This window comes from Phymastichus coffea, unplaced genomic scaffold (assembly GCF_024137745.1).
Source record: "Phymastichus coffea isolate CEN01 unplaced genomic scaffold, Cenicafe_Pcof_1.1 PCOF00069, whole genome shotgun sequence".
Classification (NCBI taxonomy): Eukaryota; Metazoa; Arthropoda; class Insecta; order Hymenoptera; family Eulophidae; genus Phymastichus; species Phymastichus coffea.
The window spans coordinates 542424-566155 of record NW_026706880.1 but is presented as its reverse complement, the minus strand read 5'-3'; the positions used below and the strand labels follow the sequence as shown (position 1 = coordinate 566155).

Genomic DNA, 23732 nt, shown 5'->3' with positions numbered 1-23732 from the left:
AAGCGAGAACATTTGAGGCCATGTTTGCTGCACAACCTTTTTGGAATATATATATATATATATATATATATATGCTTATTTGCAAATACAATCGTGGCTTGGTAATGATTTAAATCCTATGAAGTATGGGTGGCATAAAGTCGAAAATACTTTGGAACCCACTCATTCTTCAGAGCCAATGATACCTCCCGAAGTATCAGAAAAAATATCTTGTAAATGCCAAAAAGGCTGTAAAGCTGCGTGCAGCTGCCGCAAACATGGCCTCAAATGTTCTCGCTTGTGTGGATTTTGCTACGGGGATAATTGTACGAACGTAGAAGAAATACATGAATATGATAATATTGATAACGAAGAGTATAATTTAAGTAGTCTTTAGAAGTAATGTTAAATGAAGAATGCAATGAAAACGAAATAAATGAGTCTGCGCCGAAAAGAACTAGGTACAATTAGAAAATAAGAAATCATGTAAACTATAGCCTACGTATGCATATAAATTAAAATATTGTTATTAATAATTGAAAATATATTGATTATTATTTATCCTTATCCATATTTACGGATAGCAAGTAATAATTAATTGGAATTTATACATACACTGATATGTATGAATTCAATTAAGTTAATAATAAACGATTGGCACTAAATATACTAATTACAACTACACCAATCTCAATAAATTTTGAAGCTACCCCAAATTAAAAAAAAAAATGATCGAATTTGATGCAATAGTTCGCGAGATAAGCCTGATTTTCGCGAAGCGCGTCGATTTGAACGCGGACTTTCAGTATTTCCAAGCGCGCGAGGGAGACCCCCCACCACCGCCTCCGGCCTTTGGCTTTTCTCGTGCTGGAAATGAAACGTCATTTTAATTGTTAAAAAGCCAAAATATGTAAAGCCTTGTATCGTAATGAGAAAATATAACTTAATAACGATCGAATGCCCTTGGACCGATTTGTTAATTTTCATTATTACAACAATGGCGATTTAAACAAAAAAAAAAATTATCTCGGCTCCTATTGGTCGAAACACAATTTTTTTTTCTTCAAAATATGCACCTTGATCTCAGATATGTGAATTTCTAAAAAAGAAATCTCTATAATGCATAGGGAAGCCGCAATTCTAATTGTTTATGAAAGAAAAAAGGTGCACTTTTATAAAGTCAAAATTTAGGGGTTGCAAATTAATTTTTTGATTCGTTCCCATTCATTTATTAAAATTGACGTTTTGACAAAGAGATTGAGTTGTTTTACAACTCGATATCTTCGGCCAAAAAAAATTTACAGCCCCGTACTTTGGACGTCTCTTAATTAACTAATTAGAATATATCAGTAACTAATAAAATTAAATAGTCGTGCGACGATTCATTTTTTTTAGAATCACAAGAGCTTTCTTTTAAGAGTCATAAACATTAAAAAAAGTTCTTTTTGCAATAAATATTCGATATAGTAAAAATGGCCATTTTTAAGGGTTTTTGGGGCTTTTTTCAATAACTAACAAACGAAAAAAATTGCACGACAGCTCAAATTGTAGCTTTTGCTATTGCCTACAACTTTTATACGAAACTTTTTCAGCTAAAATGCATACCGTGGCTTGCAGATTGAAAAAACCATATTTCGTCAACTTTGAACGCTCATAAAAAAAATCTGACAATAAATTAGGAGTTGCATTTTATCAAGAGTTTCTATTTACATTGTACTGAAGCGATTTCCGTTGAGAAAACCCATCCCGGAATTTTTGTCTGAAACAGGCCTTTTTTGCCTCTGTTGCCTGGACTAAAAAGCGTAAGCAAAACCCTCGAGTCACGAGCGCGCGCGCAGCGGGACCTTCTCCCACGAGTTGCTTTTCGGGGTCCGAGAGGCGAGAGCAGAGTAGTGGGGAGAAAGCCAAACTAAAAAGCGCTTGCTATAGGGTAGGTCGAAGAGAGGGAGAAAGAGAGAGAGAGAGAGAGAGAGAAAGAGAGAAAGAGAGCGGCGTGCTTTTGACTTGGCCGCCGTATGAGGGAGCCGACTGTTTTTAGTAGCACTTGCGACGGGCAAAGCGACGGACGGAAGATGATTTGTGCTGGTGCTGCACCTCTCGCCCACAAGTTTCTGTGAATTTGTTTCTGTTTTTTTGGCCGTCACTTGGTTTGCGCGTATCCTGCTCTTTCGGTCATTGGTAATTCAGACTGTGTGAAATTAAAATGGATTTCTCGAGGATTCTGCAGCTTACTGTCTGCCTTTACGCGGCCGGTGAGTTTTTCTGTTATTCGATCGCGCGGCTGTTTGTGTTGTGAGGGCCCCGCGAATGCGTGCTCATTTGATACACACGCTCAATCATTGTGGTAGCACGTTTGTTATTATCTATTATATAACGCGCGTTCGCTATTGATGTATTTTGCGTTGTTTACGCTGCTGTGGTTTGTACTCGCGTAAGCTTACTCATACTACATTGCAAAGGCCGTCTGGCATGAAAATACTCTTGCTGTTTTTACACATTCGAATAAGAAGCTTATCTTCCAAATCAATTGCTTTTTTGAAAAAGTTTCCAATTTTTCAACGTCTATTAAAAAAAAACTAATCAGTCTAATTAATTTAAAAAAGTACCTTGACACATTAAAATATACATCTCGAATAAGTGTTTTCTTTCATTATCGACAATTAATCAAAGCCGGCCGATTAAAAATGTTGATCACGTACGTTCAGAACTTAATCCGTCGTCCGGTCATAACAGATAAATTTCTCGAAAAAAAAAATCTGCACGCGCGAATCATCCCATCAGCATCACCTAAAGCATTCTGTCGTACAGGGTCCTCCGTCGAGATCGTGCCGATTTATTTCGCGAAATGTAGATAACTTGCGAATGCATGACTTTCTGCGCGCGTGTTTATGTATATGTATGGTATCCCCGGCACCTTCATCGCATAACTTCACGCTTCCTCTTGCACGTGTGAATAACAATCGAAAGAATCAAGAGGCACAATAGGGGAAAAGTGTCTCCGCGTGCCGAGAAAAAAGGAATTCGAGGAGATCTCGCGTAGTGATGATAGCACGTGAGATAGGAAGTATTATAGGACTTCGTACGGGAAAAAGAATGTGGTATTGTAGTGGAAATGGCATTTCATTGATTCGCTCAAAGCATATTTTATACTTCCAAAGTCGCGATGCGTACATATTTATTTTCAACGGTTACTACGAAGGATCTAAGGTTCGTCAAATGACAAACCACGAAGAAATCGGTTCGCAGGATCAAAGCTAGTGCACGTGTGCGACAATGACTACAATATAGGAAAATGTTATTTCCATAATTTCGTCGGCTGCCTAAAAAAAGCCGCAAGCTCGTAACTCATCGTCTGCTATCAGGGGATTATCGTTGGTTCGTTTTACGCGTTGCCGATTTTTATGCTTTTTTGTCGACGACGACGACGCTTCATAATCTCCGAGGTCGATCTTACGTGCGGCACCTATAGGTCGGCTTCTTCTTTTTAACGTTTTTCTCGAAGAGATCGTACTGCGTGCGTTTCTCTCTCTCTCTCTCTCTCTCTCTCTCTCTCTCTCTCTCTCTCTCTCTCTCTCTCTCTCTCTCTCTCTCTCTCTCTCTCTCGTTGAATTTTAATTTCGTATTTATGGATATTTTTCGCTGTCGCCAATACTTTTTTTTTTTTATGAAATCGGATAGATTTCGTGGAGATCGTTTTCTTTGATTTTTATCATTTTCGCACTTTTATTGACACGTTCTTTCGCAATGAATAAAAGAAAAAAATGTGGCGTTAGTTATAATCGGAATAAAAATCCAGACGAATTGTAAATCATGTAATCATGGAATGATAAACACGTTGGCATTAGAGAGACGTGCCTCGAGTCAGTCCATTAGCTTGAGACCTTTTTTCAGAAGCACCCTTTTGCAGAAGAAAAAAATCCGCGACAAGTCTCACGCCTATATTTCAGCGTTTTAGCCTTCCTGCTCCATCAGTTCGACGACAGAAAAAAGTAGCGTCCCGCCCACAAGCTGGGGTCGCGCGTAATTCCAGAACCGCTATATTAAATCTCTGGTAAAGGGGCCGTTTTTCGGCATTCCGAAGACACTTAATATGCCCCCAAAAAGTCAACGCCATATGGGCCCCTGCATGTGTGACACTCGGCTCGACTGGACCACCGAGAGACGCCAAATTGCCGGGCGCGGCTTCTTTTCTTCTTCTCTTTTTGCAGTAGAGAGGAGCATCAGGCTAACGAGGTCCTCTCGAAGCTGCTTAGCGCGCGCGTCATCTGGCTACTGCAATTTTTTCGAGGCGCGCACATTGTGGTGTTTGCTTTCGCGTATAGCCATTCAATCCTGTAACCGACTTGCTTTACCTTGAGTTTCACGTGAAATTTTTCTCTTCGGACACGCCAGGTTGCAACTACCGTTTTTCAACAGTTGTTTCAGTAGCCCTAACGAAATATTGTGATAGGACAGCCATTATGTTCTAATATCTAATCGCGTACACATATACAGAAGCAAGTAAGCGGAATAAATTAAAAATTTTCGTATACCACGTCTTTTGTGTGCACTGCGACCGCAAGAGAGGCCGCAAAGAGATTCCCTGTTTTTCTTTCTCTATTTTTTCGACAATTTATAACGCGTAATTACACCTTGTGAATGTATCCCCTATTTTTCTTAGAAGAAAATCCCCCCTCTTGGAAATCTAAGACGTGCGCGTTCATACCCTCGCACGATGTGTTTTTTAGCCAAACAATACGCTTTTACGACTCTCACGAATGCCGTTGTGTGTGAGATCACCTTTGTATTACGACACAAAAAAGAGAGAGAGAGGGAAATCACGATCGATCCCGATGTTTCTCGCCATCAAAATCCACTAATTCAATACAAAAGCTATTACATGGATGTGATATTTGAAAGGATCCGATCGACTGAACGAGTAGTGAGAAGTAGAATTGAAAGAGGCAAAGGGTTAGAGCATTTTTTTGTCTAGTTTGCTAAAAACTCTTTCATCTACCGGATTTCTCGATCGAGGTGAATTGTTGCGATGTTGATTTAAAAAAATTTGTTTACAATGCTTAAAATTTCCAAGCTCATAACTGAAGACAAAACGTCCAGTAGTTCCTGCGGTAAAGGGACAGTTCGTTCGCCGTTTATTTACCACAAACGTCATAAGATTTTCCATGGAAACCTGGGGTTTACCTTTTCTTTTTTGTCACACTCATTCTTTTGTCAGTTTTCACCAAAAAGTCACACTGTTTTCCCCAAGCAACAGTCAAAATTTGGCCGCGGTGGATTTTTCTCAAAAAAAAGCCCAAGGGCAGCAACATAGCACACCTGAGCCTGACGTTGAGAATTGATTATTCACGCTCGGAACGCTTTTAGCTTCGTCACACATTTGCCGCCCTCGCACAGAAGAAAAAGCCTATTTCTCCTCGCCTTCGTATAAAAGCTGTTCCGAGATTTTTCCCGGCAAAATGTGAATCCGCGAACCAGAATGAAAGATAATCCAATATGGAAGTTGTTTATCGTGTGTCAGCGAAACTCAGCGGGTGATTTTTCCCCGTTCCTATTCTCTCCTGCAGATCGCGTGTTTAGATTGAAGAACAATGCGAGTCCGTTTTATTTATTTATTTTCTTAATTTCTTATATTGCCGACATGCGGGTCTTATTTATCAGCCCGAAAAACCAATTTGTTAAAGCAGCGTTCTTTATAATTTTAATCTTTACACGACCAGTGATTAAGCGCTGCGATATTTGAAAGCTACAGTCTTATCTAGAAAAAGATCGTTGGCCGCCAAGTTGATCAGAGAGGGGGAAAAAGTGTCTTGTCAGTCGTAACTCATGAAACAAATCGATATGCATCACACGCATGCCGGGATAAAAAGCTCGTGCCTGTTCTATCAATCTGTCGAAGGGTGACGGGCCAAAAAGGATGCCGTGCGCGCTGGCATTCGATTATTAGCATGCACAATCCAAATTAAAAGCGCGCATACTCGCATTCCTACGAGTCACGTGTAAAAAAACCAATATAATTTATTCTAAGTCCAGCTGCATATTGGTTTTTTGTAGGTACCTTGGCGCTCTGGGATCCTATGGAAGTCGGCGAGGACCAATGCGACATCGCTATACGAGAGATCGTTAACGAAGATCGGGCTACCATTGTGGATGAGTCTGCGACGAGGCTCCACGCTGTTTGGATATCCCAAGAGTGAGTGTGATTTTTTATTTTCAAATTTCCAATGACTCTTAGCTGGAGAGAAAGTTCTCTCGAGGTTTGCGCGTTCCGAGATATCGTCTCAATTTTTGTCGTATCGAAACAGATACAAATTGTCGCGAGTTAAGAGACTGCATCCATATCGCGCACGGCAGACAATTTCGCTTTATTGAAATAAATTAACCGCGGCACCTATACTCGACGCTTTCAATTGAACACTTGTGTACACGCACATTGCTTTCCCTTTTCAATCGGCGCATTAATACAACTGTCATTTGATCGTTTCAAAGTAAATCTCAATTGGAATGTGTCAAACAGAAATCAATTTCAACGAAAGTTCACTCTCTCACTCCATTAAACTTTCATTCGCGTTTCACGAGTAAAGAGGCAACTTCGACGCGTGCTGCGCATACGAAATAAGACAAGAAAAAAAAGATAATTGCGCTGCATGCGCAACGAGAAATCAACGTCGCCAGTTGAATACTGCAACGCGGCGCACGTCGTACGGAACAATGCCGCGTTAACATTCCTCGATCACGTGCGTCACATAGAAAACAAGAATTTACGTTTGATAATCGAAGCATCGCCGTCGATTTTTATTTGATATATACCGTCCTCGCCGCGGTACTTTGGAAAATCACGCGCCAAGATAAATGGACCGCGATGCGTTCTGGGTCTCAATAGGTCATACGCCGCAAATTATACATTCGATGAGCGGTTCTTTACGTTCCAGCGAAACCCCTGCTTAATGGCTTCTTTCTATCTTTCTATTTCATTTTTACGCCTATTACACCGAGCGTTCGTGTGAGAAGAAACAAGTCTCGCGACTACTAGATTGTTTTCAAAGTCATCGTTGTGTATCGATTGAGATTATTACAAAGAATAAAAGTTAATCCTCTTCCCCGTGTAGAGGTTAATTTAAAAAAAAACGGGAATACTTATTCTTTTGTCTATACACTTTCCTCTTTTGGAAAAAGCAATCTAAAAAACCAAGAGAGCGACTTTCGGTAATAGGGCTTTCGAATGTCCAGAGCAGTTTCAGCTGGCCGCTCGCTCGCAGGTATATAAAAAAATAGAGAAGCCTCTGCGCTAGTTCGTTTCCCCCTCGTGATCTCCCCGTATTCGTCAGGTATACATACAGAAAAGGAAAAACTAAACAAAGCTTTGGCGTCAAAGGAGCTCGTCTTCGAAAGTTTTCGCTCCGATCTCTCGCTTCCCCGAAAAACCAGCAGCACCGCGTGCAGGACCTGCTTTCAATCTCCCTCTCTCTTTCTCTCTCCCCCTCCCTCTGTCTCCCCGACTCCACTCTCGGGAAGGACGATGCCGTGCGTTGTTTTTTTCTCTCCATGTGTCGCCTAGACGGAGCTCGGAGGAGGAGGAGGAGGAGGAAAACTTCTACAGTGATCGATGACTTTTTTTCTCACTTTCGTCTAAAATTACGATGAGTCGTGAAGCATCACATTGTATCTCGCGTTTCTCTTGTTACTATTGTATCCGATACGTTTTCATCTGGTGATATATGCACCGTGAAAAATTCATCAACCGATACGAAGCTGAATGTACGGTTTTATACGCCGGTACGAAAAGATACTCAAAACCATGTTTGATTGAACCTACGAAAATACTACTGCTAGCGTCTAGATATCAAACGTCCATTTATAAGAATGTCATTCTCGTCCATGATCAATTCCACTAAACACCCTTCCATCAATATTTTGTATTTTACAGATGTGAAATCCGTGTCGGACCAGAATTTGTAATTCGCAAGTACATATTCTTCGAGAATGGTACCTTCGTATTAATGAGGCATTACTACGCAGAGGAGTCATGCAGCATTGCGACGCATACTGTGACGGCTCGCGGTGTCATTAAACTTCACGACAACTCGCTCAATACGCCTGGTGCCACTGAAGCCAGATACCATCTCGACACAGTACACGTATCGCCGCTTAATCGACAGGTTAGTTTTCTTTATATTTCCTGTTAAACGTGGTTCTAGAAGAAAAGGCCTCAGGAAAAAATTAACGATTGTTATAGCTTTGATTTTTTCAACAGCTTTTGTCTCGTCGGTTAGGACTTTAGTTCCAAATGTTCGTCAAAGCTCGCGGAAATTATCTCGACAACAATAGATGAGTTTCCAAAAGTCCTGGAAACTTTCTAACCTAAACAGAATTTCGTCTGTTTCCCGGTAGGTCGCTCACAAACTAGGTCATCGCGTAAACGTATCCTGTGGACCCCAACCCCGTTGGAGACCCTACGTCGCACAACTGATTTACGAGCGAGCACCAGAACGGTTCTGGCAAGGTCCCCGTTACAATTCCCTTCAAGGACAGTCTGCAGTCAGTAGTGGTATACACAGTGGTATTCTTCGCAGCAAGACAGTCAATTGCCTAGCACCACTTGGCATCGACTTCGATGAACTGAAACTCCTACGGGTGCAGAGAAAACCTACTGGTTTTAGGTCAGCTAAGTTTGGCGCCGCTGACAAGACAAGGGTTGAACTTTATCTTGGTGCTTTGCCACAGGACCAAGCGTCCAAGCGATCACATAGACCGAGTTCGCTTCAACCTATAGCTCTTCTTAGAACTGATACGGTGAGTTTTTTTCCTGAAAACTTACAATAATCTCGATCGATTTATGGAAGCAATGAATGAGAGGTAAATAAACAAGGTGATTTTTGTCCTAAATCAACCGTTTGTAGCACGTTCTAGATCATACCGAGTATATCTCAAAAGTATACACGTGGCCTGAAATAATATTAGTCTACAGCCCCTCTACGTTAATACGGAAAACTCATCCATATGGTCGCGCACAAAATATCATGAGTTGCTGTAGCGGTGACGACATCTCTGAACATTTCCGAAAAATGACTAGTTTCAGTTTTCACAGTCCATATGTTCCGACAAATTTTTTTTCATCGGGATTTTGAGGAAAAATACCCCACGGTGCATGTTTTTTTTTCCTGCAGCGATGAAGTTGTAACGTAATACTACTGTTGGGGAGGAGGGAGGAGATTCTTAAAGATGTTATGTTGGCACAGATGGTCTAAGTCGAATTTGTTTCATTTAATACGGCTATTATACTTAAATATCTTTTGCGAATATAAAAAAAATCAAGTAATCAAGGAATCTATTATTTCTTAAAATTCTTTTCTGATCTAATTTGAGTCTTAAACCAACTGTCCACTAAAATTTTTAGTTGGAAATATATGTATCGGAAGATGAGACCTATGAAAGGACGGGGTAGAGTAGAGATCTGACAGCCGTCACATGACTCATGAAGTTTTTTGATTTTATCAATCCATCCAACATACCTTGAATATTCATCTAGGAATCTTCAGGCTTGTGATTTTAATCTTGATGTGAAAGAACAATAGGTTACTGTTTCGAGAAACCATCAAACAAAATTTTTTCATCTATGCGTTTGTCATATTGCTTCTTTAAATTTTTTCTTTGATCGAGTTGTAATTATTGCTTTGAAATTAATCGATGGATGACATTTAATTCTTGTTTCGATAAATTGATGAATTTAGATCAATACGAAAATGTCACCTTGTACTAATAAAATAAATGATTTTTTAATTGATAGATTCACAACTGTCCAATCTGTGGCGCAATATCTCGTGGCACCGAAAATAGTCCTCCTCTCCTTCACGAAGTAGTCGCTTTACCCGCAATCCTCGGTGGTTCATGGATAAGTACATCATGCGAAAGTCACCCAGGTGGTGTTTTCCTTCGGCGTCAATTACGCGTATATGGAGGTGACAAGTTATGGACAGGACGTTGGGATTTCTTTAACGACCCACGTTGCGTGAATTTCCTCTACAGCATCACAGCTGCAGGAAGTTACGTTCAACGTGCACGTCGTCACCGTCGTCATGACTCTTCGTTCGGTGACAACGCAGGCGAAGACTTTATCACCGCTCAGTTAATGTCGAGAGACAAAAGAAGTACCGAGAAGAAGAGCAAGAAGGCTCACGAGATAACCAAGAAAATTTTCAACAAGAAAGAAACGCCAAGGCCGAAGCGAGAATTGGATGAGATAGATTATTACCGACACTTGCTGCACAGTGCGCAGCCGTCTATGGCCGACTCGTTCGCACAAATGTTGCGTGGAAACCAACGACGCGAGCACACGACTAAGAGACCTTTGCAGTCTCCAACGCCGACTGGCACTACTGAGCTTGACTTACACGTAGCTGAGAGTCTGTTGATTATCGGCGACGCTAGCACAGCGCGGCGATGCGGAGCTGTTTTGGTTGAAGGTTCGAAAGTTCCAAGACTCTCGAGCTGGCCATCTGGTTGCGTGCCACACTCGTTAGATTCGCCGTCGACTCTTGGTCTTCGTGCAAGAATCAGTGTCGATTGGTACGGTCAATACACGCTACTTTTGGGTGGCAAGGACAAGGGACTTTGGGATGCACCCCTAATGCAGTGTGGACCGACTAGCATGAAAAATCCATTGCTACGCTCGCATCTACGCAGAAGTGTGGGTCTTCGATTCGGCATTCTCTTCAACAAGGCAAACGTGACTGGACTTAGTTTTAGTGTCGTTGCTGTGTGTCAAGTTTTGCTTTTGTGGTTCGCTGTTTACGTTTCTCGATAAGTTCAATGACTGTGCAGACTGTAATTAATTTTTTCTTTGATAGGTGAACGTTATATTGAGCCTTTGATGTTGCTTACGTTATTATACGAAACAGATCCAAATATTGCAAAAATCCTTTAAGTTATTACTTCGTGGAAACTGTTTTCCTATCAGGTGTTTACTCATATTTTAAAACTGAGATTAAAATTTAACATAATGATTCTAAATAGAAAATAAAAAAATATTAGCTCATAAACCTTCGTGAAAAAGAAAAAACAAAGGATTTATAGCACTACGTAGCTTAACTAAGCACTTAAGTAACGTATATCCGTGACTTGAGCAGTTCTTTTCTGCACCTTACTTAGAAGTCCTAATCACTCGAGTTACGGTGCAAAACTGACCGGTCTGCAGTCACAGAAAGATGAACTGTAAGTGCTGATTTAAGATCGTCAGTACTATATTATGTACGGTATTTGTGACGGCGCGATTATCGCCCTCGCTCGTGCTCAGCCGATAATATCACGTCGTGCAACGATGGGCTACTTCAGTCACACGTATCGTAATATACTATTAATAGTTGCCGTATCACGTCGACTTTAGATCAAAGGAGATGCGCCGAAAAAGAAAAAAGCTTGTTACCAACGAGGCACTTTCACGCATTAACGAATCCGACTGTTGTTGATGATCGCGCGAGCGCGATGATTTCTCGAGAGAGAGACGGAAAAAAAAAGCTAATATATTTCCTTGATCAGAGGCGCAGAGATCGAGCGAACGTTGTAAATATGTAAATAGCAGTAGCAAGTATAGCAGTAGATGGAGAGAGAGAGAAAGCGCGTAGATTAGAACTAGTTTTTAAAACCAGAAACCCCAAAATCAGGGACGAACGATCCACCAGTGATGTTTCAGGCTTCAAGCGAGAGTGGAGAACGAGCAAGAAAAAAAAACATGAAGAGAGAGAGAGAGAGAGAGGCGGGCGCCTCGGCGGCAACTTTGATCCGCTTGTGGACCTCTCTGTCTGTCTCTCTCTCTCTCTCTCTCTCTCTCTCTCTCTCTCTCTCTCTCTCTCTCTCTCTCTCCGACTCTTGTGTGCGCTTGTAAATACCGAATATTACGTCGCCGCGTGCGCGCAAGGAGCAAAAAATATATGTAGAGGGGAGAGGATGGGCTTATGTGTATCGAAATCAACCGATCGATGATTCGTCTTCGTTCAGTGACCTTTCTGAAAACGTGCTTAGATAAAGTACGTAAGGTGCGGCTCACATTTTAAGATTATTTCATGTCGTTGCGGCCTTTTTAGACTTTTAAGAAACGAACGAACGCGAAAGTTTTATTTCCTCAGCGTCGTACGGGATGAGCGAATCCAGTGATTATAGATAATAGAACCTTACCAAACTACTTCTAATTCTTTTATTGTTCAAATTTTTCAATTGGAAATGGTACTGTATTGAATATTTCTTATTTGTAATATGACAAAAACAAACAATTTGTAATAAAAAAATTGATATGTATCTGATCATAAATATGCCTGTGTCGCAGATACGTGTTTTTTTTTTGTATTTACGATCGAACGTGAATGGAATAAGAATGTAAATGAAAGTAATTGTTGAATTTATTTTGCGTATAAAGCTTATCAGTAAGGAGACTAATAAAAATGTATGTTTTATATTCGTATATGCGTAAGCAAGCATCAAAAGTTGGCGCCACAACAGATAACTAATCAGGCAGTGTGTAAATTGATATAACTGTAAAAAAAGTCAGCCCACACGTTGAGCTCGAATCCTATCATCATTTCCGTGTATAATAGTTTGTAAATAACGAAAATCATCATTACGTACTATACCTTAAGTTTTCATCTGTACATACAATTATTGTCTATATTTAAGACTTCGATAATGTTTTTTTTCACTTCATTCACTTATGTATTTACTTGAAATATTTAAAAAAAATATTGATTAACAAACTTGAATCATGAGTTGTGTTATAAATTTTCCTCTCAAGTCTCCGGCGCAGATGTCTAGCTCCATATATTAGCTAAACCCCGTGGAGCCGGTGCCTACTGATAAAAATGCCGGTATCTCGATTCAATCAACCTATCAGTATTGTCTAGACTTTGTTACATAGATAACACTTGTCAAAGGAACGTTACACACATTGAATCATATTATTGCTCGGGAAAAATATTTCTTTCAACAGTATTTCATATTCGATTTGTTGACAATTTTGTGCTGTAAAGTATAAAAATGACGTTGAATAATACTCTTCGAACATTGCATGAATTTCAAGAATTGACACTTGGAATAATAGATTATTTACTTTTCGGAAGTTTGATAGCATCAAGTCTTATTGTTGGATTGTACTTTGGAATTTTCAGTAAACAAAATACAATGAAAGAATATTTATTTGGTGGCAAAACTATGGGCTACATTCCAGTTGCTATCAGTATGTTGGCTGGGTTCGTATTGATTGTTATTAATTTCAAAATCACTCGCTGATAGTAGTATATTACAAGACTTTCCAAGAGTATTCACGCTTTGAAATTAATGTGTTTGGAAGATTTTAACTTTCTACGATTCCCCTGTGACGCCAGTTCTTCGACTGCGACACTTCAAAGGATACCGCCACATCAAAGTAGCGTCTTAAAAGTTTTATCGAGCTGAATCTTTTAAAATTATTAATTATTCTTTAATTCTCGTGAATTAACAGATTAATGCAATGTACAGTTGAAAAGTTAGATGTGAGCGTATAATAAATTTTTGTTAAAGTGAAATGTTCTGTTAGTTTCAAAGATATTAAGTGACAATTCACGTTTCTAATACAATACTTTAGAAGTTTTTATATTTTATGTATCTCAATGATATTTCAAATTTTTAACTGTATTGCACAAACAATGCAACGCTGGTGTTTAGTGATGATCCGTGCGTTTGATAAACAAGTTTTTCCAGCCTCATTTGTCTCATTACACTATAATTTATATTTCTTTTATCACATCACATTTGAATGTTACACTACATTACATGCCAAGTTTCAAGGCACCGAAAGAAATAATTTAGAAATATTATTTTTACTTTCACTGAAATCTGGTAAACATAAAATATTAAATAAAAAAAACAAAAATCTGTATTAAAATGTTTGGCACTGTTATGTATAAACAATGTTGTAACAAAAATAATATAGTTGAATATACTTTAAAAAGTTTATAATAAAAAAACGTTTTTGATTATTTTTGGACATTATTAGGATAACATCATAAACTATAGAAGAATTGTGCATATTGATTCTCTGCTTGATTATTTCATTTCAAGGCATGTATCTGGAATTACGCTTCTGGGAGTTCCCACTGAAGTATACAAGTTTGGTTCAGAATACTTCCTCGTTGTGTTCACCATTATGCTCACTTGTGTTGCTGCAGCTTACATATGCTTACCAGTCTTTTACAAACTACAACTTCTAAGTACATATGAATATCTAGAGATTCGATTTTCACGTCAAATAAGAACGCTTGCCTCGACATTGTACATCATATCTTTGCTAATGTACATACCGATAGTCATTTACGTACCAGCCCTTGCCTTATCACAGGTTACCGGATACAGTCTCTACATCATCACACCTCTACTGTGTTGTATTTGCATAATTTATACGAGTCTGGTAAACATTTGTTTTAAACACGCTACAAAAAAATTTTAATTTAGTATTGATTTTGATAATGCTCGAAACTATTGATGTATAGGGTGGAGTGAAAGCTGTAATATGGACTGACACGATTCAGTTTGCGTTTACAATGGGAGGACTTCTCGTAGTTTGTTTCATCGGAGTTTATACAGTGGGAGGATTTTCGGATGTATGGAGTATTGCTAAAGAAACAAATCGCACAGAAATATTCAAGTATTCTCTACATATACTACTAAAGGCCTATTTTCTCTTCAAAATGAAATAATTATCAACAATACTTTAATTAATATTTGTAGTATGAGCCTCAGTCCTTACGTGAGAAAGTCATTCTGGGGAATGACAATCAGTTATACAACATTATTTCTCACGCACTTTGGAGTCAGTCAAAATTGTATGCAGCGATATTTATCTATTCCGAGTTTGAAGGACGCAAAAAAGTAACATTTACTCTGATATTATTTTCATGGTCTCATTGTAACTCATCACACGTTTCATTTTATTACTGATATTTTATCTCTTTCTATAGGGCTATATTTTTACTAGCTGTCGGGATGATTATCATGAAAGTTGTGTGCGGATTTACCGGACTTGCTATGTATGCCCATTATAAAGATTGTGATCCAATTCGTGCTAAGGTATGCTTGTAAATAATATATAAAACAGAATAATAAATGTAAAGATTTGAAACACCTTATAATAATTATACAGATTGTAAAGCGAAGTGACCAAATAGTTCCTTACTACGTTATGGATATAGCCGGTCATTTATCAGGTCTCACTGGAGTTTATCTTGCCGGGTTAGCGAGTTGTGCTCTTTCAACGATGAGTGCTTCTCTAAATACACTAGCCGGGACGATTTACGACGATTTCATTGATAACAGATTACCCTCTAATACAAATAAAGAAGCCAGAGCTACAACTATCATGAAGGTACTAATAAAAATTTATAACATACGATTTATTTTAATTAAGTGAATTTACAAATTAAATAATCAACAATCTTATGAATCCCAGGTAATCTCAGTAATAATAGGTCTGATTGGAATGGCAATGACCTTTTTAGTGCAACACCTGGGCACGGTATTTGAACTTTCCATAAGCATAAGAAGCGTTGTCGAAGGTCCACTACTTGGTCTTTTCGTGTTGGGTATGATATTCCCATGGGTAGGCCGTATTGGTGCTCTTGCTGGTAGCATATTTTCACTAATAACGATGCACATGCTCGTCATTGGAAATCAATGGAATATATATAATAACCGTATCATATATACACCTCGTCCAACTTCCATTGAAGGCTGCTCATTTCCCCTAAATGAAACGCTTAAAATTTTAATGAGCAATTCAACTACAATGACAAATCAAAATCAAGATGAACCATTTTTTTTATTTCGAATATCTATGCTACACTTTAATTTTATTGGCACCCTCGTCTCAGTTGTTACAGCTCTTGTTACGAGTTTCATCATTAAAGAAACCGATATATCCAAAATAGATCCAGATCATGTCATCCCGTGCATCAGAAGGTAAAGACATAAGAAATGTATACTTTCGTTTTTTGTTTCGTAGCTTTCACCCAATTAATTTTGGCTTTACCTCGCAGAGTCCTTCCAAGTAAAACATATGTTGGAGTGCCACTGAAAGAACTTTCCGGCAACAAAGTTAACGGAAATGAGCTGTGCGAAAATTCCCAGAACAACAAATCATCGAAAAAATTATTTACTTCTAGTTAAAATTTATATTACTGGGATGAAATTGTAAATAATAATATTTTATAAGTAAATTGGATTTTAAGAAATAGCGTATGTTGGTTATAACAAATGACGTATTATCATAAATTAATTTAATTTAAGCATTTGCATAGAAATAGATGTAACGATAAATTAGATAATTGATTACATGAAAAAATAAAATATTAAAAAAACAAGCTTTTCGTACATGTCTCAGTTTCTTACATTGAACTAAATTTTCGGATGATTTATTAATCGGATATCTTCGGTAAATAACTCTTACGTACCTGATGAGTCTTTCAAAGATAATTTTAAATTTATAAATCATTGAACAAATAGTCTGTACATTAATCGTGCACTGATTGATACTGCAAGATATTTAGTGAGTGATGTACCGTTGACGAAATTTTGTCAAACATGCTCTGTACTATAGTTAAATGTCGAGATATTTTCGTTTTTTAGAGTAAAAAAGAATAAAATAAATAGAAAATAAAATGGATCCTCGTTCAAGTACCGTACTGACTATTATTCAAGAAATGCCTCAATTAACATTTGGATGGACCGATTATACTTTGTTCGCCGGATTGCTTGGCATGAGTCTAATAATAGGATTTTATTTTGGATTTTTTAGTAAACAAGATAGTGCCTCTGAGTATTTATTCGGTGGAAAAAGTATGGCATATCTTCCAGTTGCAGTAAGCATTATTGCAAGGTTTGTATATTTATAATATTTTACAGTAAATATCAAAACTAATTATAAGAACCAACTATCCTCCGGTGACTTCCAATTTTTTTAGTAATCCGAAATTCTAATTAAATTTTTGCAGCTATTTATCAGGGATAACTTTTATAGGTTATCCTACAGAGGTTTATTATCATGGAGCAATGATGATTATATCCATGGGTACAGCGGTGATCACTATGCTTACGACAGTTCATATTTTTTTGCCTGTATTCTACAATCTTCAAATTGTCAGCAGTTACGAATACCTTGAAATGCGGTTTTCAAGGAAACATAGACAATTGGCATCTTTATTATATACCATTTCTTTGTTACTGTACATACCGATCGTGGTTTATGTGCCTTCACTTGTATTTGCTCAAGTCACCGGTTACGGTGTCCATTTAATAGCTCCAATTTTTAGCTTTGTTTGTATAACGTACACATCTATGGTAAGATTTTTTGTATTATTTTATATTGTTGCTTTAGACAAACTTATTAATTAAAAATACTTAAGCTCTTTTCTAAAATTATGAAAACTTTATAAAAATTGTAAAAGTGGTTTATAATATTTTTACATTAGTATACTTTTTAATTTTATCATATTCCCTTCTGTTAAAAGTTGAACTGCATTTATAAAAATGTTATAACAATCACTTAAAAACTAACTTTCACTTGAACCTGATGGAACTTCTGATATTGTACAAATAGGGTGGAGTAAAAGCGGTAGTATGGACAGATACTATTCAATTCATTTTCACTCTCGGAGGTTTTTTTACGATATTAATTATTGGAATCAATTATGTTGGTGGTGTATCAAGAGCATTTGAAATAGCATCGGAAGGAAGAAGATTAGAAATTATAGAGTAAAATCATCAATTACGTACTTAGTAAATGTTTAGTCTTTTAAGACTTTTCAATATATATGAAATTATAATTAATTGAAATTTTTAGATATATAATGTAAAAATTAACAAGTAATCATTTCCCAGTATTTTGTTATTGTTTTTCACTTTACTACAACTCAAATTTAATTATGCCCATCTAAATTGAAATTTCTCGATAATCACAATTGTCATTAAAATATTATTTATCAATCTAATATTTTTAGCTTTGACCCAAGTCCACTTAAAAGATATTCATTTTGGGGGATGACCCTTGGAATGTATTTCTCGAGTCTTAGTCGCTATACAATAGCTCAAAAATTTGTTCAGAGATTCTTAACTATCAAACAGGAACAAGATGTTAAAAAGTATGTGACTTATTTTTTGAATGTTGCAATACTTTCGATGAAATACTAACATATATATATACATAAATTATTAATTATAATAATTAATAATAATAATAAATTAATAATTATAATTAATAATAATAATTATATATTATTTTTATAAAAATTAATTAATGAATCTTTAAAAAAAATGAGATTTTGAAATGTTATTGTGAATCTAATTGCACATTTCAGAGCAGCATATTTAACCGGTGCTGGTGTTATATTTCTACAATCGTGCTGTATTTTGTATGGATTGCTTGTATATGCAACGTATCATAATTGCGACCCTCTCACAACTCATGTAATTTTCAATTCATCGATAAGATTGAATTTCTTTTCAATTTCTTTTCCATATAACGCAATACATATAGATATAATTATTTTTAGCTAATTAAGCAAGCTGACCAAATAGTACCATATTATGTCATGGATATTGTCGGGCACATACCCGGTCTACCTGGAATTTTTCTAGCAGGCCTCGTTAGTTCTGCACTGTCAACTATGAGTGCAAGCTTAAATTGTCTTTCAGGAATGATTTATGAAGATTTTCTAGACGGTTGGATTGCTGATAGTCCCAAAAAAGATGCAAAATCAGCCAACATTATGAAAGTAAGTTCATTAGAAATAATTTTACTTTATTTTAGCAATACAGTAGCAAGTAAATTTATCTATTATTTGGTAGAACTAATAAAATATAATCAAAAATCATTTTATTTAAGTTATAAATTTGACTGTCATTTTCGTCATTTTTCATTGGAAATACCTCTAATGACAAGGCTATTTTAATCATTAAACTTTTAGTAGAAATAATCCCATGTAAAATCATAATGTTCCCAATATAGATACTAAAAAATGAAATTGGGTTACTAGGTTACTGAAACTTCTCAAAACATACTTAATCCTGAAAGTGTAATTTTTTACTCAAGTACAGTAACGTTTTTTGTTCAATTGGACAAATTATTTCACTAAATGAAAATTAATTGTAATAGTTAATTAAAGCATCTTGATGAAATAATATAACAGCATGTTCTTTTAATTTTCAGTTTCTTTCAGTGATGATTGGTTTAATAACAGTAGCACTAATTTTTTTAATTGAACGGCTTGGCACGATCTTTGAAATGTCTCAGACTTTGAGTACTGCAGTCGATGGACCACTTCTTTCATTCTTCATTCTTGGCATTTTAGTGCCATGGGTTGGCAAAAAAGGTGCAATCACAGGCGGATGTGCTTCCATAGTCTTTATGACTTGGCTTCTTGGTGGCATGCAGTGGCATATTTTTCATAAACGCATCGTCACGTCGAATTTACCTTTATCAACACAAAATTGTTCGTTTCCCTTCAATGAATCTGTGAATGCAGATGTGTATCAAACTACTCCAATTTCAACTATCACTTCTGAAGATGAGCCATGGATCATTTTTAGAATATCTATGCTTTTTCTTCACCTTATAGGGACCACTGTTGCCATAATAGTTGCAGTTTTAACGAGTATAATTACAAAAGAAACTAACATGACAGATGTTGATCCAAGACACGTTTCACCACTTGTTAGAAGGTATTATTTTTATGAGCCAATACAAATTTCGCTTACATTCTTCATTCAAATTATTATAAAAAAATAAAAGCTATTGTATAAATTATACTTTAAAATATGATAGTTCCATTCATTTCTCCATTAATTTTAAATGCATAAACGTCGAAGTTTTTATTAAAATCAAAGAAAATAGACAATACTTATTAATAAATCGAAAAAAAATTCCATAACTAGAAAAAATATTTTACTGATTTGCTTATACGTATTACACGTAGAAAAAGCAAAAAAAAGTCCTAATGATCACTCGTCTAGCAAGTTTATAACTAGAATAAAATTTGTCTTAATTGAAAAAATAAGCAAATGATCGAATTGACATTTAAAATTTTAATCAAACTTTTTTCATCCATTATTTTCATAAAAATATACTATATTTAATGTATTTTTAAATGTATTTATAATTTTTTTATTTTAGATTTTTACCAGACAAAAAATATACAGAAGTTCCTTTGAAAGAAATCAAAAAAGAGAAAGATTAAATATCATAGGACGTATTCTTGTCAAACGAACTTGTCGTTATAACACATGTCATGAGAAATTATTTGTAAGAAAAATGAGCCATGAAAACAAATATGACATTAAAATAAAAAATTTAATATAGATAATAAAATCTATAGTTTAGTTAAATTTTATATTAAAAAGTGACAATCTTTACGACCAAAAATTTCAGGTTCAAAGGTGTTGAACAATTATCTATATTTCGTAAGCGTTATCTTAATAGCATACATTTCTACTCATAACATCTTTACAACTTTATTGAGTGTTTATTCCACTCCTTAATCTATGCATCTGCTCAACGTATATTTTTATTCATAGCCAATCTATTAACTTGAAAGCACATTGAACTCGGTAGTCTCTTAGTTTTATAATAATTAAATATGGGAGTTAATCTATTAGTTTTTGGGTGGTTGGATTATACTATATTTGGTGTGCTTCTCAGTGTAAGTCTACTCATTGGCATTTATTTTGGGCTCTTCAGTAAGCAAGATAGTACATCTGAGTATTTATTTGGAGGAAAAACTATGCATTATATACCCGTAGCTGCAAGTATTTTGTCCAGGTTTGCAATTAATTGTTTTTATAAAAACGTATATTCTATTGAAGTTCAAGCTTCTATCACCAATTTTTCATAGATAGTGCTAATTTTTTTAACTTAAAAAATAAAATAATGGAATGAAAAATTTTCAAATTTAAATAATCTTTTGATATTTAATGTTTCCAATCAAACATTAAGATTTCTTGGTAAAGACAGCTGGTAATATTTAATATGTGTATAAAATTCAAGTATTTTATCTAATTAAATATAAAACTAAATAATTGTCTATGTTCCAGTTTCTTATCAGGTATAACATATTTAGGTGTCCCAACTGAAGTATATTTGCATGGGAGTCAATATATTATAACTGTTTTCTCGTCACTGGCTATTGGAGCAGTTGCAGCCTACTTGATATTACCCGTTTTTTATAATCTTCGATTATCTAGCTGTTATGAATATTTGGAGTTAAGATTTTCAAAGAATGTACGAAATTTTACTTCAATTCTTTACATTGCCCAGCTTCTATGGTATATTCCTGTTGTAATCTACGTGCCAGCGCTAGCATTTTCTCAAGTCACTGGTTATAATTTACATGTAATAACTCCGATTTTAAGTATAGTTTGTATTATTTATACTAGTATGGTAAGTTTTATTTTCTTGCATTTCATTATTTTAATCACTCATTTATTAAAATTAACTAGAAAAAATACCCTTTAACAGGGTGGAGTTAAAGCAGTTGTATGGACAGATACGATACAATTTATATTTACTATTGGAGGCTTGACAACTGTACTAATATTAGGAGTTATCTCGATTCATGGCTTTTCTGAAATCTGGAGGATCGCTGATGAAGGAGGACGGATCAAAATTTTTGAGTATAACAATGCTATAATTAATTAATTCAAACTTTTCAATAAATCAACGTGATATAATTATTAAAAGTTGGTTTTTAGCATGGATCCGAATCCCTTCAAACGAGATTCATTTTGGATAATAATTGTAGGAACGACATTTGGATTTTTAACTCGATTTGCATTTGGTCAAAAATTTGTACAGCGATATCTAGCAATTGAAAAGGAATCTGAAATGAAAAAGTAGAAAAACAAACAATTATTGTTTATATTGTAAACGTTTTTAAATTTTTTCATTAAAATTTAATTATCATTTCAGAGCAATATTTTTAACAACTATAGGTTGGGGCATTTTACAAACTGCCTGCATTTTCCTGGGCCTAATTATGTATGCCCATTATCACGGTTGTGACCCATTAAAAGCTAAGGTTGCGATTTTTAATGAGTAAAATGCAGCCACTTATATTCACAATTATAATTCGTAAATATTATTTTCAATTAAAAGATTATCAAAGAAAGTGATCAAACGTTACCTTACTACGTAATGGATGTGTCTGGACATTTGTTTGGCCTTCCAGGTATTTTTATTGCCGGTCTTGTAAGTTCGGCATTATCTACAATGAGTGCTAGTTTAAACACACTATCAGGTCTGATTTATAGTACTTTTGTCGATAAGTGGATACCGGAAAATCACAAAAAAGATTCTACAGCTGCAAATGTAATGAAAGTAAATCAGTTTTTCTTTTGCATCATGCAACGTTTGACTTATATCAAATTCGACTTTACAAAAAATTTAATATATCTTATTTAACTTTTTATAGGTATTATCAATTATTATAGGCGCCATCACTATTGGCTTAATTTTTATTATTGAACGTTTGGGCACAGTATTTGAAATGGCTATGTCACTTTTCAGTGCTGTAGAAGGTGTAATTTTAGGTTTATTTTTGTCAGGCTTATTTATTCCTGGCATTGGCAAAAGAGGTGCCATTTTTGGTGGTTGCTTTAGCTTTTTATCTATGACATGGTTCGTTAGTATGACACGATGGTACATCTTAAATGGAAGAATAAGATACTCAAATCTTCCAACGTCTACGGAAATCTGCCCATATCCCCTTAATGAAACTGAACTAAGCAATATGACAATTTCATCTTCAATATCAGTTGAGGATGAGCCATTTATTATTTTTCATATTTCTCTGTATTATTATACGTTTATAGGTGGAATAATAACTATTGCCATTGGTCTTATTACAAGTTATTTTAGTGGAGAAATGAATACATCAAGAGTAAATCCTGATCATTTTTCCCCGATCATACGAAGGTAACAAATTTATCTAATTTACATTTGAAAACATTAAAATTTACGGATAGATAATAATAAGGTAATATTGGATCCTTTTCCATTTTTAGGTTATTGCCGCAAGATAAAATATACGTAGGAGTTCCAATTGAAGTCATTAAAAAAAAGTCTGATATCAGGATAAAAACTAGACAATTTAATTGATGTGAAGAATATTGCGTTGCACAAGGTGACTCAAGTCTTTGCTTAATTTAACACCAGCTTATTTGATTATTGAAGTTTATAATATGGATGTCAAATGATTTTTATAATTGATGTTAATGAGCGAAACTCGATAGAAATAATTATGAATCATAAATTCCTATTATTTTGTTGTACATTTTAATATTATCGTTAATAATAAATGCCTTTAAAAATGTTCAAATACTTTGCGTTATATAACTATGATATACTATACATATTTTTAGCAATAGACGAAGTATTGCCGTGAATGTAGAAAAAAGTGAGATCTGTTACAGTTTTTGCCTGTGTGCAAAATCTAGAATGTATAAAACGACACCTTTGTGCTGAAATAAAGAGCTATTTGAGAAGCCGTGGAAATATTAAGTCAATAGCTAAGAAAAATGGCAACATGAATGAACGATGAAAAACTCGTGTATTAATGTTGCACAATTCCAAAAATTAATGTATTAATTTTTGTTTCTCACTTTAGTTTAGTACTACTTTGACCAAATAAATTCTCTACAAACCACGATATTCCGTGTTATTTACATAAGTAAATGCACATTTTATTATT

At 35.6% G+C, this 23732-nt stretch overlaps 4 protein-coding genes across 10 annotated transcripts; all 4 read left to right on the top strand.

Annotated features, from left to right (window-relative positions):
- The first annotated feature begins 2032 nt into the window (after window positions 1-2032).
- Window positions 2033-12711, top strand: LOC131667647 (uncharacterized). Its single transcript, XM_058941210.1, has 5 exons — window positions 2033-2231; window positions 6031-6169; window positions 7904-8135; window positions 8368-8769; window positions 9764-12711. The coding sequence occupies exons 1-5, from the start codon at window positions 2183-2185 to the stop codon at window positions 10778-10780; spliced, it is 1839 nt and encodes a 612-aa protein (XP_058797193.1). The 5' UTR covers window positions 2033-2182; the 3' UTR covers window positions 10781-12711.
- A 184-nt stretch (window positions 12712-12895) lies between these two features.
- LOC131667667 (sodium-coupled monocarboxylate transporter 2-like) lies at window positions 12896-16308 on the top strand. Of its 4 annotated transcripts, none has more exons than XM_058941250.1 (8): window positions 12896-13211; window positions 14062-14407; window positions 14490-14644; window positions 14728-14868; window positions 14958-15066; window positions 15140-15361; window positions 15446-15954; window positions 16032-16308. In XM_058941250.1, exons 1-8 carry the CDS (start codon window positions 13000-13002, stop codon window positions 16159-16161), a joined length of 1824 nt encoding a protein of 607 aa, XP_058797233.1. In that variant the 5' UTR covers window positions 12896-12999; the 3' UTR covers window positions 16162-16308. The 4 variants fall into 4 exon arrangements, with proteins under 4 accessions (XP_058797233.1, XP_058797234.1, XP_058797235.1 ...); XM_058941251.1 differs by lacking the exon at window positions 12896-13211 and adding an exon at window positions 13246-13493; XM_058941252.1 differs by lacking the exon at window positions 12896-13211 and adding an exon at window positions 13247-13674.
- Window positions 16309-16518: 210 nt separating this feature from the next.
- On the top strand, window positions 16519-20317 carry LOC131667669 (sodium-coupled monocarboxylate transporter 2-like). Of its 4 annotated transcripts, none has more exons than XM_058941257.1 (9): window positions 16519-16540; window positions 16621-16870; window positions 16986-17331; window positions 17591-17745; window positions 17991-18131; window positions 18348-18456; window positions 18543-18764; window positions 19199-19710; window positions 20162-20317. In XM_058941257.1, exons 2-9 carry the CDS (start codon window positions 16653-16655, stop codon window positions 20223-20225), a joined length of 1767 nt encoding a protein of 588 aa, XP_058797240.1. In that variant the 5' UTR covers window positions 16519-16540; window positions 16621-16652; the 3' UTR covers window positions 20226-20317. The 4 variants fall into 4 exon arrangements, with proteins under 4 accessions (XP_058797240.1, XP_058797243.1, XP_058797241.1 ...); XM_058941260.1 differs by lacking the exon at window positions 16519-16540 and having other exon boundaries at window positions 16560-16870; window positions 19199-19518; window positions 19608-19710; window positions 20162-20300; XM_058941258.1 differs by lacking the exon at window positions 16519-16540 and having other exon boundaries at window positions 16560-16830; window positions 17012-17331.
- A 307-nt stretch (window positions 20318-20624) lies between these two features.
- On the top strand, window positions 20625-23228 carry LOC131667685 (sodium-coupled monocarboxylate transporter 2-like). Its single transcript, XM_058941281.1, has 8 exons — window positions 20625-20806; window positions 21079-21424; window positions 21503-21657; window positions 21736-21876; window positions 21953-22061; window positions 22139-22360; window positions 22455-22957; window positions 23047-23228. The coding sequence occupies exons 1-8, from the start codon at window positions 20625-20627 to the stop codon at window positions 23138-23140; spliced, it is 1752 nt and encodes a 583-aa protein (XP_058797264.1). The 3' UTR covers window positions 23141-23228.
- The last annotated feature ends 504 nt before the right edge of the window (window positions 23229-23732 follow it).